We start from the raw sequence: 19,395 nt of genomic DNA on the forward strand, positions 1-19,395 counted from the left end.
TTGCAGTCAGAGCTCTTTATTGTCAACTGTCATTTCATCAATAGCATGTACGAATAAGTGCAGCAGGTATTTGCAAGTGCTTTAAATTTTGTTGAAGGCTGCAACATCCACACTTTGGACCTGGAAACAAAGAGAACGCAGTTAAGTACACACAATGATGGCATGGTACAGGAGAGCCGAATCAAAGCTGAAGGAAGCAAATATTTTAATGGCCAATGGCTATTTTAATGTCATGATCCAAACACATTTATCTAATGTTGATGGATAAATAGTTTAGGAGACTAATTGGTGTCCAATAGTTTATCATCCACTTGACGGCTTATACAACTTCAATGTCCTCTAACGAGATCCCAGCTCTGGTGTTTCAGCATGTTTTTTTTATTGCTGTGCCACCTGAGTGACCTATTAAAGCATATTTCATCTTAATTTTTAGCCCAGCCCAATTCTTAGCCCAGCTTATTTAAAAGCACAGAATCAGTCATTATACAGTACCCCTGGAGCCAAGAGGGTTATAATAGTGGCTGCTTGGCTGATTCAAGATTCAAACCAATACAATCTTCCAATTAATAGCCTAGAGCCCTAACAACTGACCTAGCATTAACCCCTGATGGTCAGGTGACGATGCTGAAAAAAAAAATGGTATTGGTGCATCTGTAATTGCAAGTGCAGGTTATGGCCACATCAAAGTGCACTTTGCACTGTGTCTGCTTATCTTTGTAAATCCAAGCCCACAGAATGTTTAAGTTTACCTCTGTTGGTACGGTAGCATATGGTTATTTACATGAAGGTAAATGTATCATTATGGTTTACTTACATAGTCTTCAAACTTGGTGATCTCTTCTTCCAGTAGATCTGTTCCCACCTTGTCATCTTCAACCACGCAGTTGATCTGTAGCTTCTTAATACCGTAACCAACCGGTACCAGTTTGGAGGCTCCCCATAGCAAACCGTCGACCTGTACTGACCTCACACACTCCTCCAGTTTTGCCATGTCAGTCTCGTCATCCCACTAAACACAAATATAGAGAAAAAAATAATCAGTACATATCTCTAAACATACACAATATAAATGTGGGTATGTATACACCGATCAGCCATAACATTAAAACCACCTCCTTCTTTCTACACACATTGTCTATTTTATCGGCTCCACTTACCATATAGGAGCACTTTGTAGTTCTACAATTACTGACTGTAGTCCATCTGTTTCTCTGCTTGCTTTGTTAGTCCCCTTTCATGCTGTTCTTCAATGGTCAGGACTCTCCCAGGACCACTACAGAGCAGGTATTATTTGGGTCGTGGGTCATTCTCAGCACTGCAGTGACACTGACGTGGTGGTGGTGTGTTACTGTGTGTTGTGCTGGTATGAGTGGATGAGACAGCAGCGCTGGTGGAGTTTTTAAACACCTTACTGTCACTGATGGACTGAGAATAGTCCACCAACCCCAACCAAAAATATCCAGCCAACAGTGCCCCGTAGGCAGCGTCCTGTGACCACTGATGAAGGTCTAGAAGATGACCAACTCGAACAGCAGCAATAGATGAGCGATCGTCTCTGACTTTACATCTACAAGGTGAACCAACTATGAAGGAGTGTCTAATAGAGTGGACAGTGAGTGGACACGGTATTTAAAAACTCCATCAGCGCTGCTGTGTCTGATCCACTCATACCAGCACAACACACACTAACACACCACCACCATGTCAGTGTCACTGAAGTGCTGAGAATGATCCACCACCTAAATAATACCTGCTCTGTGGTGGCCCTGTGGGGGTCCTGACCATTTAAGAACTGGGTGAAAGCAGGTTGAAAAAAAAGCATGCAGAGAAACAGATGGACTACAGTCAGTAATTGTAGAACTACAAAATGCTTCTATAGTAAGTGGAGCTGATAAAATGGACAGTGAGTGTAGAAACAAGGAGGTGGTTTTAATGATAAGGCTGATCAGTGTATATACATATGTACAAACACACACTTTACACAATTTATTAAATGTCAATTATTATTCAGCTAGGCCTATCTTCAGCCCTGACCCTATGAGCCATTCCTGCCTTACACTTGAAGTCAGATGCCAGTTGCCTTCTGTAAGACGTTCAGTCATAAGTTTGCCATGTTTACTTATACAAAAACAGATAGACCCCTCAGTGATTTATGTACTCATTAATTTTTCTTTGGTAGGGTTGTGAAAAGGCAGAAGCACAAGGTCAGAAATATACCCAGATGGGTGCCAGTTCATCACAGAACAACCCTTACAAACACATTTACTCACTCCCACTAGGGAGTGATTTATGGCCGCCAGTCTACCTTTTGCATGTTTTAGGACATGGGTAAACAATAAACTTCTTACAGACAGTAATTAATGGCTAGTATTAAATATGGATCCCCAGCACCTGTTGTTGTTGTTGTGTGGCAGACACTTTACCAGATGTGCCACTGTGCTGGCTGTTCCTCAATAATGAGAGCAATAAACAAACATAAATATTTTATCCATACAGAAAAAGTAAGTAAAACACCTAACTGACTTACAGGTTTTACATCCAACAGGATGGAGGATTTAGCAATAAGTGCAGGTTTCTTGGCTTTTTTAGCAGCATATTCCTGTAGTCGCTGCTCTTTGATTCGCTCTGCCTCCTCATCCACCTCGTCATCACTACCAAACAGGTCAATATCGTCATCGTCGTCATCGTCATCATCATCATCATTCTTGGATGGTGCAGCAGGTGTTTTCTGGGGAGGTGGAGTGGCTTTCTGTAAAAAAAAAAAAGTTATTTAATAAGGCAACACAAAAATCTAAGGAACTTTCTTTGTAATAATGGGTTTTCATTACTTACATTGGAAGCAGTTCCGTTAACAACTGCTGCTGGAGCTGCTGGCCTTTTTTCCAGGACAGAGACTCGACTCTCCAGTTTAGAGAGAGCGGAACGCAAGTCCTCCACCACTATAAAGAGAGTAAAAAGTTCATATTTATTTCATTTATTTATTAAGATTTTAATGTCATGTTTTACACACTTTGGTTACATTCATGACAAAATGGTAGTTACTCATTACACAAAATTCATCAGTTCACAAGTTTAAGTTGGGTCCTTGAGCAAGGCCCTTATCCCTATCTGTTCCAGGGGCGGCGTACGATGGCTGACCCTGCGCTCTGACCCCAGCTTCCAAACAAGCTGGGACATGTGAAGAAAGAATTTCGTTGTACTGTACACCTGTATATGTATATATGACAAATAAAGGCATTCTACTCTATTCTATTCTATTAATGTCAAACACAGTCATGGACAAGTTTGTATCTCCAATTCATCTCACTTGCATGTCTTTGGACTGTGGGAAAAAACACAAGCTCCCGGAGAAAACTCATGCAGACACGGGGAGAGCATGCAAACTCCACACAGAAAGGACCCAGACCGCCCCACCTGGGGATCGAACCCAGGACCTTCTTGCTGTGAGGCGACAGTGCTACCCACTGAGCCACTGTGCCACCCGAGTAATAAGTGAATAAGTGTAAAATAATAACCACTGGCTATTTTAGCTGTTAGAAAAGTGTTTCCAGTGGAGCAATACACAGGGCATGGTATGCTCCTCCAGATGAGGTACAAAGGTTCCGACATCTTCACACATGCCAGAGACTAGAGTGGGAGTGCTAGTCTAAGCCTGAAGCCGTTAGAGACCTTTTGCATTTCTAGTATAGAACAAGTCTTTTTAATCACACCTTTATGTAGACTCTGGTTTTCCAACTCCAGATTCTTCATGCGTGTAAGGATTTCACCATGGTCAGCATTACTACCTCCTGTAGTCTATACACACAGAAAGAATATGTTGGTAGAGGATGAAATTATTTGCCATGGTTGTAGTTACCATAACTTTAAATCTAAGAAAAATTAAAACACAGCCACATGCATTATCTGGGTAGTAACCCACAGACACCACAGAGTCAAAATGTCAAGTAGACAAAACAGCAATCTTGCAGGTCAAGACCTAGTACAAACCCTATCTTGACAAAGAAAAGATTGTCAGCGGTGAACTTAATTCTATATTTTAAATATAAACAAAATTAAAAGATTGATGCCTACAACAAACTGATAAAAGCTGGGGCAAAGGCATATTTACTCCTGTGTCACCTTTTCTTTTAATTATACTTTTAAATCGTTCTGGAATTAATTCTGGATACTGATTGTTGCAGTTTTGCAAGTGGAATTTCTGCCCTTGCTTGATACAAGACTGAGAGAAAAGTCCGAAGCTAACATGGAGTTCCTGGGAAGCTAATAATATACATTTACATTACAAACAGACAAACCAAATCCACACAAAAACATATACAACTGACTCATTTAAAAAAGCTCAAACACAGACACCCAACAACACATTCCAACACTTATTTTGGGCATTTATATGCTGTTACAGGATGATTTGAGATTACTACTGAAGATGTGAGATGACTACTAAAAGAAATCTAACAATTCAGCATCATGCAAAAAACAAGTGCATGCATAAGGGGAGGTGGGCAGAAGATTTCTAATCTTCATAAGCACAGCACACACAAGCCAACAGTTGACCTGATTAAGTGTGTCTGGACAGGTAACAGGTAACTGTGACACACATACACACTTACAGTGGAACTGTGGGAGGGATTTGGGGATTTTTGGGTAGTGCTTGTAGCTGGATGCAGGGTGGTCTTCAACTAAGGAAAAAAATGTGTGTAAAGACAGTGGTAGGCAGATCGCTGGAGACTTAAAAAAAAATCAATACAAACTTTCTTTTCAACTCTTTACTGTCTCATACACAACAGTGTATCATGTAAAAGAGAAAAACAATGCAAATAAAAAAAAATGCAATATGTGGTTGTTAACATAAGTCACTCACCCCAGCAAGAGACTTCTGGATGTTCTCTCGTGCGCGGGCAATGTCTTGAAGAATACTGTTCGATCCCGAGTCCTATATGTTTACGGAAAAACAGGAATTAAAAACATTTAAAGCATCACCAAACAAGTTTCATTACAAACTAAACAAAATTGTGTGAATAAGTATTTTGTTTAGTATGTTTTAATGATCTTTTAAGTTTTTATTTGCATCTGATGCCCTTTGTTGTCAATTTGCCTTAATGTGGACATAAAACACCCTAATTATGGTACAGAATTAAGTGTGTTATAATTTGTTTTGGAAATAAAATTATGTAAAATAATTACATGTTAAATTATAAAAAATTTAGTGTTGTATTAAATTATGAATTTGCTCTGGCTCGCCACCATGTTGCCATTGCATCAGTGACTATGTCATGAGGTTGGTTAGTTGGAAATTCAATCCGAGAAAACAGCAGTCGCAGTGGGTGTCGTGGAACTTCAAGAGAAAAGTGTTTGTTGCCTCAGTCACAATATGGCAGAAGGCAAAACTGTGTTTTGAGGAGATTCAATGAACCCCAGTGGCTTTTGCATTTGAGCCATTGAAGAGGAGATTATGAGCTCAGGCTTGTGCAGGGGAACAGCCATCGGTTCACCAAGAGGAGGAGTGGAGAGGGTGGGCAACTCCGATGCAAGTGTTGTAACTGCACTGAAATGCTGACCTCAAGCAAGTCAGTCTGATGTCAGGAGGCATTTCATTTACCAGACACTCCGCTGTGAGAGGGACATCTGGGAAGTGTCCATGCTCTCCCTAGAAAAAGTCTGTGTGGAGACCCTGGAGTTGCTCTTTAACAGGAGGTATTGTAACCTTAGCTAACGATTGCTTGTGAAAGAACAAAGCGTAATATTTGAAACAATTAAACTTTCGTCTGCTTTCACTAAATCACCATGTTGACATCAATATGGCTGATAAAAGCAATTACAAGTTACAATTTCTCCTTAATACAGATTACAGTAAAAACTACAGTATTACTGCTTCTACTTAAATTTTAATAGTGAACAGACAATTTATATGATACAATTTATTACAATTTGCGTTGGACCCAGTGGCGTAACTACAGGGAAGGCAGGTGCACTGGGGCCCATGGTGGGGGGGGGCCTCCACGATATGAACTCAACCACCCACCTCACTGCCCCCCCATTGCCTGCACGTATTATGGCAAGCCAAACAGGAAATATATAATAAACACTGATAAATATAATAAATAAATACCTTCTGTGTGGCTGGTGTGGGACCATTCATCCTCTCATAGAACTTGCGTTCAGCCTCATCATACCGAGGCTTGTCGAACCATATCCTCTCTTGAGTCCAGCAGTCCACTCCACTCATTCTACAATAACAAAGCAGAAGCAGAAGACTGTATTAGCTTAAATGTATCCAGCCAGCCATTGCAATTTAGTTTAACAGCGAATACACTCTCTTCAGTGGCGCAACTCTTCAAAATTGACTGATACAACACAAAGACATGACAAAGAGGTCTAAAAAAACTAGTGACAAAACAGAATGGTCAAACCAAGGAAATCAATTTTAATGAGGATAAACAAAAATAAAGCAAAAACAAAAGAACATAATGACAGCATGTAGAATGAGAGCAATAGCAAAATAAAAATGTTTAAAGAATCAGATAAAAAAAACATGGCCAAGACAAGTAAACAGAAATGAAAATTCAAAGAATGAGAAAAACATTGAATGGGTTTTAAATTCTGCATGCATGTTTGACTAGACCACTCTACTTAGAATTTGGTGAGTTGATTTTTGATGTATGAGAGATCAAAGTGAGTGCAATATACGCTACATGACCAAAAGTATGTGGTATGTTGCCACCTGAAGAGCATTTCATGACGGAATGACTTGTAATCAAAATTCTAATTAATTCCATGTGTGATAAGAGGGGGTTGAGTTCTGTACAAGCTAACCAACCTTGTCAAATCATGTCTTTATGGACCTTGCTTTGTGCCCGGGCACAGCCTTGCTTGTACAGGAATGGGCCTTCCTTAAAAGTTTAAAGCATATTATTTTATATTATTTGATTTTATTCACCCGTTAGCAATGGGTCTAACTGAAATATCTGAACTCAATCAGGAGGGATGCCCACATACTTTCGGCCTTGTAGTGTATGTGTGTGTGCATATACTCAAAATCATACTTCAGTGAAGGGCTACAGCCGATTAGAGCAGTTTGGCTGGTTTTGGCCACTATGCCTTCGTAGAAACGAGTTTCCGCCTCAGCATAGCTAGTGCGCTCTAGCCACACCCTCTCACTGCCTGCATGCAGGAAGTGGCACTGCGTACCACCTTCTTTCTTGATGCCACCATTCCGAGGTACCTTCTCCTTTGTCCTGTCAGACTTGGCTTTATTAGTGATGTTATTGTTACTTGGGTGCTTGCCAGCTTGTTCTTTACTGGGTGCAGAATGGGGCTCATTCTGGCGGTACAGGTTCTGATAGAAAGCTGCCTCTGCCTGGTCATAAATAGGTTTCTGCAGCCATACCCCTTGAAGCGCTGCAGGCACAAAAGGCAGCCCGTTGGCAGGTCTTGATACCGGAGAAGCAGAGGTTTTAGATGGAGAGCGTTTCTTGCGTGATGCCCGTTTAGAGGATTTGGTTTTAATATTGTTTTCACCTTGATCAACAGTGGCCTTGGTTAAGGAGGCATTGTGGTTGAGCTGGCAAGCTGAGGTACTTGGGGCAGCCATAGTCCCATTCTGGCGCTCTTGAAGCCTGATGTAGTAGTGGCTCTCTGCAACCTCAAAAACCCCACAGTTAAACCATACAGCGGAACACTCCGAACGCAGGCCCTGCATAACTGCGCTGGACAAGTGGGACCCAGCGCCATTCGTTTTGGCCTGACTCACATCAGAATTTAGCATACTTCTTTGAGGCATTTTCTTTAGTCTGGAACAGATCGTAGGTATGAAGAACAGAAGGAGAGAGAAGAAGTACATAGACAGAAACTACAGTGTTATTAAAAACAGAAGCATTAGAGAACAGAAAGCAAACATGCAGAAACAGGCAAAGACACTTCATGCCAAGACATTAAGACCTTAAAGATTAAACAACATTGACATCTGTGCTGATGCCAGATCACAGGAACAGCTAATAACAAGAAAGCTGAGATCATTACAATGTGCAAATTAATGAGTGCAAAAAAGCAAAATAACACAAAGCTTCCCAGTCCAGGAGTAAACAAGTACTACAAAGTTTATACTCATGAAATTAACATAATTTACTAGCCACTTTAACAAACATTACAACACCAAATAGAACTGTTTGCATGAATAAAAGGCCAAGAAACTAATGACTTCTGATTGTGAGGAAAATTAGCAGCTAACTAATAAGAATCAAGAGCTTAACAGCATCAATAAAAAAAGACTATTAAATACAGCTAAACAGCCAGATTACTATTAAAAACTAACAGCCAGATAATTAGATAACTAGTAGCCAGTCATTAAACTACATTACCAACTATTTCCAAATCGAGCTTTTCATTTAAATATCAAGAAATGGCTTTTTGTAAGTCCTTTGAAACTAAGCTGGAACAAGGTAAGAATAACTACAGTATGTTGACTAATCAATAATTGTACTTTTATTCTAAGCCAAATTCCCAGACTTGTTTAAACATTATGATCAGCTACAAAATGCATAAAGAAAAAAAATCTTGCATTAATTAATGTGATTAGCACGTTAAAATTTTTAATCAATCGATTTTTATTGGGCTTTGTTTGTGCCACTTTAAACATACGTCACTGTGGTAATTTGCGCTGCTTTAACGTAGCAACATTGTGTTTATACTGTATAGCGATAACACGGCTCTTTCTCCAGTTTGTGGTCTTGAGTTACAAATTACTCAAGCTGCTGCTGCTGCTACATATTGTGAAATGTAGGATGTTTCGAATAATAATTGTTGTTTTCAAAAAGCGTGAGAAATCACTAGACAAAATTACAGTTATTAATTGACGCTTTAATATCATCTTTGGTCAGAGCACGCCTTTGTCTCGTCAGGCGTCTGCACGCACGGATACGCGTTACAGGCAAAATGAGCTCAGACAGCTTTATTTTAGAGAAATTTGGATGGAAAGCCCATGTACTGTACACGTCATGGGAACATTACAAACACTGGTGTTAAATGGATTGCAATGGACTGTAGACGCTTTAACATAGTTAACGATGTGGGTCGACATGACGTTATACATGTTGCATATAGAAATGGTTCGTTGTAGTACCCTGAGCGCCTGTTTCCAGTGGCAGGGTTACGAACAGGAAAAGATCCTCACTTTTGCCAGATAATGTGAACAGACTTGTCATTTTAAATAAGTGGCTGAAAGATGGGTAGCTGTTAACAACTCTATATAGGCATTGGCTGACTTTCTAAAGATAATTTGGATTTAATAATTTTATCATAATTGTATTTTTTTTTTATTGGTAAACATTTTCTTGCAATAAAAATGTGCATAACTATTCAAATTTTGCTTAGTTGTTTTTGCAGGCGATTAATCACGATTAATTTGGTTCTTTAATTGCGATTAATCTCAAGTAAAAAATGTAATCGTGTGACAGCCCTAATTTTAACAGAAAAAAAAACACTGTAAATCTAAATAAGACACATTTTTATGTAAATCATATTCAGTTCTCACTCAATTCATGAGCTCAACACATTACTTGGAATGTTAAACTGTGAAGTGCTGTTATACTTCTGGACTAGGACTGAAATGACGGTAAAGATGAAATACACATATGCACTTAAGTAACAAACATTTATTAGACTTTTCATGCATTTGGTAGATAAATTATCCTAATAATAGCTCACCTTCTGGAAAAGTATAAAAGTAACTAAAAAATTGTTACTAAGGTACTTAGTTAGATCTTCGCCCAATCAGCAGCAGAAATAAAAAAAAGAAATTTCAGGATTGAATCAGGCAGAAATCATTTACAGATAAGACATTTGTCTGAAAGCAATAAACATGAGTTTGTTAAAAAATGAAAGAAAAAAAACATTTACAGTTGTGTGTGTGTTACCATATTGTGTGTTCTGCACACATGAATACTTCTGGATAAATTCAGCATTACAAAATTCCATACTAAACAGTGCTTACCAATACAATTAGTAATAGTTTGTGATCGTATAGTTTGACCTGTATGAGAGATGTTTCAATCCTAAAAAAGCATATTTATCAGGAACCACTGATATATTTTACAATGTACAGTGGGGCCAAAAAGTATTTAGTCAGCCACTGATTGTGCAGGTTCTCCTACTTAGAAAGATGAGAGAGGTCTGTAATTTTCATCATAGGTACACTTCAACTATGAGAGACAAAATGAGAAAAAAAAAATCCAGGAAATCACATTGTAGGATTTTTAAAGAATTTATTTGTAAATTATGGTGGAAAATAAGTATTTGGTCAATAACAAAAGTTCAACTCAATACTTTGTAACATAACCTTTGTTGGCAATGACAGAGGTCAAACGTTTCCTGTAAGTCTTCACCAGGTTTGCACACACTGTAGCTGGTATTTTGGCCCATTCCTCCATGGCAACACGGACTCCACAAATTTTCTATGGGGTTGAGGTCTGGAGACTGGCTAGGCCACTCCAGGACCTTGAAATGCTTTTTACGGAGCCACTCCTTCGTTGCCCGAGCGGTGTGTTTGGGATCATTGTCATGCTGGAAGACCCAGCCACGTTCCATCTTCAATGCTCTCACTGATGGAAGGAGGTTTTGGCTTAAAATCTCACGATACATGGCCCCGTTCATTCTTCTTAACACGGATCCTCGTCGTCCTTTCCCCTTTGCAGAAAAACAGCCCCAAAGCATGATGTTTTCACCCCCATGCTTCACAGTAGGTATGGGATGCAACTCAGCATTCTTCTTCCTCCAAACATGACGAGTTGAGTTTTTACCAAAAAGTTCCATTTTGGTTCCATCTGACCACATGATATTCTCCCAATCCTCTTCTGGATAATCCATATGCTCTCTGGCAAACATCAGACGGGCCTGGACATGTACTGGCTGGATTTGAGTCCCTCTCGGCGTAGTGTGTTACTGATGGTAGCCTTTGTTACTTTGGTCCCAGCTCTCTGCAGGTCATTCATCAGGTCCCTCCGTGTAGTTCTGGGATTTTTGCTCACCGTTCTCATGATCATTTTGACCCCATGGGATGAGATCTTGACCCCAAGGGAGATTATCAATGGTCTTGTATGTCTTCCATGTTCTTACAATTGTTCCCACAGTTGATTTATTCACACCAACCTGCTTGCCTATTGTAGATTCACTCTTCCCAGCCTGGTGCAGGTCTACAATTTTCTTCCTGGTGTCCTTCGACAGCTCTTTGGTCTTGGCCATGGTTGAGTTTGGAGTCTGACTGTTTGAGGCTGTTGACAGGTGTCTTTTATACAGATAACGAGGTCAAACAGGTGCCATTAATACAGGTAACGAGTGGAGGACAGAAAGAGCTTCTTAAAGAATAAGTTACAGGTCTGTGAGAGCCAGAAATCTTGCTTGTTTGTTATTGACTAAACACTTATTTTCCACCATAATTTACGAATAAATTCTTTAAAAATCCTACAATGTGATTTCTTGGATTTTTTTTTTCTCATTTTGTCTCTCATAGTTGAAGTGTACCTATGATGAAAATTACAGACCTCTCTCATCTTTCTAAGTAGGAGAACTTGCACAATCAGTGGCTGACTAAATACTTTTTGACCCCACTGTAAATGTACACTGATTAGCCATAACATTAAAACCACCTCCTTGTTTCTACAATCACTGTCCATTTTATCAGCTCCACTTACCATATAGAAGCATTTTGTAGTTCTACAATTACTGACTGTAGTCTATTTGTTTCTCTGAGTGCTTGTTGGCCCTTTTTCATGCTGTTCTTCAATGGTCCCAGGACCACTACAGAGCAGGTATTATCCCCCCCAATTTCCCCTCCCTAATCTAGTCATGTCCAATTACGCTGATTGCATCCATTATACTGATTCGACCCTTCACCGCTGACTAAGGACGCCTCTCAACTGACATACGCCCCCTCCGGCACGTACAGTCAGTACAGACTGCATTTTTCACCTGCACGAGTCGAGTTCATACACTTGACGGGCACTGTGTATGGAGGGCCACACCCCCATCAGCATTATTTCTCAGTCCTGTGCAGGCGCCATCAGTCAGCCAGCAGGGGGCGCAGTTGCACCAGTTATGAGGACCTATGATCCGACTTTCTTACCCCTAACCCTGAACAACAGCCAATCGTTGTTCAAGCTACCACCCAGCCCAGTCGGAAAGGCAGAGCTGAGATTCGATACAATGTATTCGAAACCCCAACTCTGGTGCGCTAGCGTACTTTACCGCTGCGCCACCTGAGCGGCTAACCAGAGCAGGTATTATTTAGGTGGTGGATCATTCTCAGCACTGCAGTAACACTGACATGGTGGTGGTGTGTTAGTGTGTGTTGTGCTGGTATGAGTGGATCAGACACTGGACTAGGAGAGCTGCTGGAGTTTTTAAATACCGTGTCCACTCACTGCCCACTCTATCAGACACTCCTACCTAGTTGGTCCACCGTGTAGATGTAAAGTCAGAGACGATCACTTATCTATTGTTGTTGTTTGAGTTGGTCATCTTCTAGACCTTCATCAGTGGCCACAGGACAGTTGGCTGGATATATTTTTGGTTGGTGGACTATTCTCAGTCCAGCAGTGACAGTGAGATGTTTAAAAACTCCAGAAGCACTGCTGTGTCTTATCCACTCATACCAGCACAACACACACTAACACACCACCACCATGTCAGTGTCACTGCAGTGCGAAGAATGACCCACCACCCAAATAATACCTACTTTGTTGTGGCCCTGGGAGAGTCCTGACCATTGAAGAACAGCATGAAAGGGGGCTAACAAAGCATGCCGAGAAACAGATGAACTACAGTCAGTAATTGTAGAACTACAAAGTGCTCCTATATGGTAAGTGGAGCTGATACAATGGACAGTGAGTAGAAACAAGGAGGTGGTTTTATTGTTATGGCTGATCAGTGTAAGTGACATTGTCTGACATGACCCAGATCATACACTTAAGTATTATTGTTACTTGGGTGCTTGTAGCCAGCTTGCTCTCTACCTAAGCTACCACAAGCATACCACCATAATGCCTTGATAAGCCAATGGAAAAATAAGGTCAGTACATTGTAATCATTTAGGGGTGACTCAGAAACTGTGTGTAATTACATGCACCCTCATATCAACCATCTTTTTAAAGGCGTGCCAAAAGAAAGCATTTTTATTTCATCCAGACACAAATGTAAGTGTTTGTAGTTTAACAGACAGTGCTGAAATGTAACCTTGCCCTATCTTACAGCCAGCCCTGCTGGGACAGAATCAAATGTCGGTGCAATCTTTCAGGCAGCACGGCTGGCTTGTGGGGGGATTATCCATAGGCCACTGCTGCTGGCCCATACTGATCAATAACACAAATGACTTCTATGGAAATGTGTTCTCCCTGTAGCTATTTATTGACTGCCTTTTAGTAATTTATTTAGATTTCTGTGGGCAGGCGTAAATTCTTTTATTGGATGGATAAGCATTAAACCAAGTGCATGGTCAGAGAAGACAAAACCACAGTTCTAGCCTGAACCCTATTGAAATTATGCAGCAGGATCTTAAACAGGCAGTTCATGCTTGAAAGCCCTCTACATTAAAGCAATTCTGAAAAAAATGGGTCAAAAAGATTTTACAGCAATGTAAAAAATTGAGCTCTAGTTATCAAAAGTAGCTTGCAACTGTTGCAGATAAATGTGGCACAAATCTATGCAATGTTGGTGGGGTATTGTATTTTATTGTATAACACTATATTATTAATTTTATTTTTTTAATTAGGATATAATGTCATGTTTTACACACTTCGGTAACATTCATGACAGAAACGGCAGTTACTCATTACACAAGATTCATCAGTTCACAAGTTCAATGTCAAACACAGTCACAGTCATTTGTATCTCCAGTTCACCTAACTGCATGTCTTTAGACTGTGGGAGTTCCTGGAGGAAACCCATGCAGACACGGGGAGAACATGCAAACTCCACACAGAAAGGACCAGGACTGCCCCACCTGGGGATCGAACCCAGGACCTTCTGAGCCACTGTGCCGCCCCCTATATCATTAATAAAATAAAAAATGACTGTATTTTGTGTGTTATGTTACTTTCTTTTTTTACATTTTTAGATTTTGAAACAATTTTTGTGACAAACAAACATAAAGGAAAAAAGAGCACATGCTTTTATGTCATTGTTACAGTATTGTTAATGTTAGACAACACCAGAGCTGCCTCATAATGGCAAAAATTATTAAAACGTTGCAAAATTTTTGCTAATTTCTTTCAAAATTATTCTATTTATTAATTAGCAAACGTAACAAAACACATAACACAAAACAATAATCAGATCAATCAAATCGAAAATAGAATTGATAAATAAATAAAAACATAATCTTATTTTTTTGCACATTCTTATTAATTATTAAGGATACCTCTATGTGTATATAATTAAATATTGTATTATATACACAGATTATACATAACATTATGACCACCTTCCTAAGGTGACTGGTCTGCAGCTATGCAGCCCTATACACAACAAACTGCAATGCACTGTGTATTCTAAAACCTTTCTATCAGAACCAGCATTAACTTCTCCAGCAATCTGAGCTACAGTAGCTCGCTTGTTGCATCGGAACACATGGGCCAGCCTTCGCTCCCCACGTGCATCAATGAGCCTTGGCCACACATGACCCTGTCACCGGTTTACCACTGTTCCTTTCTTGGACCACTTTTGATAGATACTGACCACTGCAGACCGGGAACACCCCACAAGAGCTGCACTTTTGGAGATGCTCTGACCCAGTCGTCTAGACATCACAATTTGGCCCTTGTCAAACTCGCTCAAATCCTTACGCTTGCCCATTTTTCCTGCTTGTAACACATCAACTTTGGGGATAAAATGTTCACTTGCTGTCTAATATATCCCACCCACTAACAGGTGCCGTGATGAAGAGATAATCAGTGTTATTCACTTCACCTGTCAGTGGTCATAATGTTATGAATGGTCGGTGTTTATATAAAATACATAATATATTATTTTAAAAATTACCTAGGTTTGTTTTTCATGGAAACTGCTACATTAATTACTGTAACTATCATACTAATTAAACCTAAACTGGATTTAGATTTGGCTCTTGCTAATAACAGTGTACAGGTAATTCAGTTTATATCTATTGTGATTGTCATTTCACCATGGCGTTTAAACATGGACATATAAATGCCAGCCAAGGTTCTATGTCACATTTCCAAATTATATAGCAGTTAATATGTTTAAATAAGTAATAAATAAGTCAAACCCGTGATTGCTAGATAAATTTGGTGAACATAGTAGAAAGCAATAATTAGTACTACAGAATGAAAGCACCTAACAGCTTACAGTAAGAACAGCATTACAAGGCGTACACCCCCACCAGGTCGCTGCTTCCATGCTTTATTCTTTTAGCCTAGTAGCTAGACCACGTTTTAATATAATGTTTCACTAAAATAAACATACTATGACGTGGTATTATTAAGGAACACAGACCATTTAAACCAGGTTTCATTTATCATCAGAAATATATTGTTATTTCATCGTTTTAACCGTACACTGCGTTAATAATCTAACACTTCACCCGTTTAAACGCACCAATCAGTCAGCCCTACAGCTAAAAAATAAAACATTGACGTGACAAAAACACAAACTAATAGACATGTACACACAAATACAGGAATAATATAAAACAATAATTGTAAAGTGATAAAATATACTCACTTTTCTGTTAAATGTAGATTTTTATATCAGAGCTGAAGTGAAAGCTTCCAGAAGAGAAGCAGAAGAGAGACTCGCCGTGCCGGAAAAACCATTCTACTGAGAGGGTAGGGCTGACAGCAGTGTTTAAGCAACAACTTGTGTCTTTACAAGATCAAATGCATGATTTAAAGATATATTCTACAATAATAGTATAATTATATTAATATAATCTAAAAAATAAAAAAATATATTATTCATTTATTATACAATACACCCCTTAATGATGGTACAGTCCTGAGGAAGGCTTACGACTGCGCTCAATAATGACGTAAACCCTAGAAAAAAAGACTATAAATAAAAGGCTATTCTCTTATCATATTTTATTTTTCACAAGTATACATGAATTAAATATCTTTAGGGTGACTTCATATAAAAAAATCCCCTTTAAAATCACAAAAATATAAAGGTTTTTACATTTTTCTTTCACTGACTAAAGGCCACCGGTCATCAATGTCATCAGTGTGTTTATTGTGTACGTATATTAGATATTTAATTTTGTATCTAGATCATTTTTGTATATAAAAGAAAAAAAATTAAAGCTTTTCTATATTAGTCTATATTAGTATTTTCATGTATGAAGGTGTAACCTATTTTTTTCTGTTTCAACTGCCATTTTTAAATAAAGCTGAAGACTTATTGACTTGTTATTGACTCATTTGTACAGTTTAATATTTTTATTTTATTATTTATATTTTAAGCCCTTGACATTTTTTAGGTTTTTCCACGTTTACAATATAAACATTCTTTCTTTCATTCATTCGTTGTTTGTTCTTACCACCGCTTTAGCCTATTCAGAGTCGCATTGGGTCCATTTCACTGGACAAAAGCGATGAAGGTTTTGTGGTACACACAACTATTATGAAGTGCCCTTGGTAAAGGTGTGCGTATGTGTGAACGTACCATTGACACACTATATCCTATCAATATACACCGATCAGCCATAACATTTAGACCACCTCCTTGCTTCTACACTCACTGTCCATTTTATCAGCTCCTCTTACCATATAGAAGCACTTTGTAGTTCTACAATTACTGACTGTAGTCCATCTGTTTCTCTGCATGCTTGTTTAACCTAATTTCACCCTGTTCCCCCATAGGACCACCACAGAGCAGGTATTACCTAGGTTGTGGATCATACTCAGCACTGCAGTGACAATGACATGGTGGTGGTGTGTTAGTGTGTGTTGTGCTGGTATGAGTAAATCAGACACAGCAGTGCTGCTGGAGTCAAATATCGTGTCAACTCACTGTCAACTCTATTAGACACTCCTACCTAGTTGGTCCACTTTGTAGATGTAAAGTCAGAGACGATTGCTCATCTATTGCTGCTGTTTGAGTTGGTCATCATCTAGACCTTCATCAGTGGTCACAGGACGCTGCTCATGGGGCGCTGTTGGCTGGATATTTTTGGTTGGTGGACTATTCTCAGTCCAGCAGTGACAGTGATGTGTTTAAAAACTCCATCAGCGCTGCTGTGTCACTGCAGTGCTGAGAATGATCCACCACCCAAATAATACCTGCTCTGTAGTGGTCCTGGGAGAGTCCTGACCATTGAAGAACAGCATGAAAGGGGGCTAACACAGCATGCAGAGAAACAGATGGACTACAGTCAGTAATTGTAGAACTACAAAGTGCTTCTATATGGTAAGTGGAGCTGATAAAATGGACAGCGAGTGTAGAAACAAGAAGGGGGTTTTAATGTTAGGCTGATTAATGTATATTGCAACTGAAGTTCTGGAGACATTTCACAATCTGGACCTGACCACACCTGGAGTGCCACAGTAAAGCGTCTGAATAATTTTGTGAATAAAAATCGTTATTGTTTTTAAATATTTTAAAACACCTAAAAAAAATGGGAATGGTTGGTGATATTAACTTCCTGTTTGTGGCACATTAGTATATGGGAGGGGGAAAACTTTTCAAGATGGGTGGTGACCATGGTGGCCATTTTGAAGTCGGCCATTTTGGATCCAACTTCTGAATTTCACAAGAAAAACAATGGTGTGCTTGGTTTTAACGTAACTTTATTCTTTCGTGACTTATTTACAAACTTCTCTTTGTTTACAGCCATTGACATGTCGCAGAGGTTAACACGTGAGGAGCGGATAGAAATTGTGTTGATGTCTGGTGAACGCAGTACCCGGGTCATTGCAGCAGATTTAAATGCAAGACACCCTACGAGACCACCCATCTCCCATGCTACAGTTAGCAAACTGCTTGCCAAGTTTCGTGAAACTGGTTCAGTGTTGGATTTGCCAAAATGTGGACGCATGAAAACTGTCACTAATGAAGAAACATCAGTGGCTGTCCTAGCTTCATTCAGCAAGAGCCCACAGCATAGCACTCGCCGCATGTCACTGGAGAGTGGCATCAGTCGAACATCCCTTCGGCGGATATTAGCTACTCACAAATGGCACCCTTACAAACTCCAGCTGCTGCAGCATCTCAACGAGGATGACCCAGATCGGCGCACTGAATTTGCAGAATGGGCAAAACAAAAATTGGAACAGGACCCTCAGTTTACACAGAACATTTTGTTCAGTGATGAGGCAAACTTTTATGTGAATGGTGAAGTTAACAAACAAAACCACCGCTATTGGTCTGACACTAACCCACATTGGATAGATCCCTCCAAGACTGTTGGAACACAAAAATTGATGGTATGGTGTGGTATATGGGGTACAAAGATAGTGGGGCCATTCTTCATCAATGGAAACCTCAAGGCCACTGGATATTTGAAATTGCTACATGATGATGTGTTTCCCTCTTTATGCACTGAAGCTGGCATGTTCCCTGAGTTTTTCCAGCAAGATGGTGCACCACCACATTATGGGTTATCAGTTACGTTAAAACCAAGCACACCATTGTTTTTCTTGTGAAATTCTCAATAAGTTTGATGTGTCACATGACCCTCTTCCCATTGAAAAAACTAAAGTTGGATCCAAAATGGCCACCATGGTCACCACCCATCTTGAAAAGTTTTCCCCCTCCCATATACTAATGTGCCACAAACATTAATATCACCAACCATTCCCATTTTATTTAGGTGTATCCATATAAATGGCCCACCCTGTAGATTGGTAAAATGGCAACTGCATCAATTCAAAATCAAATCCACAACAAAAGAGCACAAGTCAAGTGATTTGAATACTTTCTGAATCCACTGTGTATTACTAAAAATGTACATACACTTAACCCATGTATTTTTATTTTATTTTTATTATTTATTGGTCAGTAATGACTAAAACTGACCTAAGAACATCACATTTGTGTATATTCAAATAAGCACAGTCATTTTTCTCCTTGGCAGCAATACACCATCGTAACCTGGAGCTTTCCAGACATCATCAGGGCTCTTCTATACTCATTCAGTCCATCTGCCGGTTGCTCAGGACTGTACCTACCGTGTCTGAGCTGTTCTTTGTCAGTGTAGTATAATTACATTCTTCTGTATCAGGTTCAACATTTATCATAGTACTCACTTTTAGACCTCTTGGCTATAAGCATTTGCATTTACAGTATTAGCACAGTAGGTGGCGCATGTTTGCTATTAGAAGATATACTTTAGTTGCCATATATACAGTACATACACAGGTGTACAGTACAATGAAATTCTTTCTTTGCATA

General features: G+C 39.4%; 1 protein-coding gene across 3 annotated transcripts; it reads right to left on the minus strand.

Annotated features, from left to right (window-relative positions):
* Positions 1-15,826, minus strand: eef1db (eukaryotic translation elongation factor 1 delta b (guanine nucleotide exchange protein)). 3 transcript variants are annotated; one of them, XM_063001956.1, is made up of 9 exons: positions 15,730-15,826; positions 6,110-6,227; positions 4,862-4,933; positions 4,611-4,679; positions 3,711-3,795; positions 2,833-2,939; positions 2,528-2,749; positions 815-1,009; positions 1-120 (listed from the first exon to the last, which is right to left on the minus strand). In XM_063001956.1, exons 2-9 carry the CDS (start codon positions 6,224-6,226, stop codon positions 82-84), a joined length of 906 nt encoding a protein of 301 aa, XP_062858026.1. In that variant the 5' UTR covers position 6,227; positions 15,730-15,826; the 3' UTR covers positions 1-81. The 3 variants fall into 3 exon arrangements, with proteins under 3 accessions (XP_062858026.1, XP_062858024.1, XP_062858025.1); XM_063001954.1 differs by lacking the exon at positions 15,730-15,826 and adding an exon at positions 7,044-7,790; XM_063001955.1 differs by lacking the exons at positions 4,611-4,679; positions 15,730-15,826 and adding an exon at positions 7,044-7,790.
* Between the last annotated feature and the right edge of the window lie 3,569 nt (positions 15,827-19,395).

The sequence above is a fragment of the Trichomycterus rosablanca genome, chromosome 9, assembly GCF_030014385.1.
Source record: "Trichomycterus rosablanca isolate fTriRos1 chromosome 9, fTriRos1.hap1, whole genome shotgun sequence".
Lineage (NCBI taxonomy): Eukaryota > Metazoa > Chordata > Actinopteri > Siluriformes > Trichomycteridae > Trichomycterus > Trichomycterus rosablanca.

Bases quoted from the DNA above. Each gene is read 5' to 3' on its own strand.
- eef1db (XM_063001954.1), bottom strand. From the start codon at position 7,780: ATGCCTCAAAGAAGTATGCTAAATTCTGATGTGAGTCAGGCCAAAACG. The intron at 3,796-4,610 runs GTAAGTGTGTAT...CTGTGTGTATAG, and splicing joins ATCCCTCCCACAGTTCCACT to ACTACAGGAGGTAGTAATGC. The intron at 2,940-3,710 runs GTGTGATTAAAA...CTCTCTTTATAG, and splicing joins AAACCAGAGTCTACATAAAG to TGGTGGAGGACTTGCGTTCC.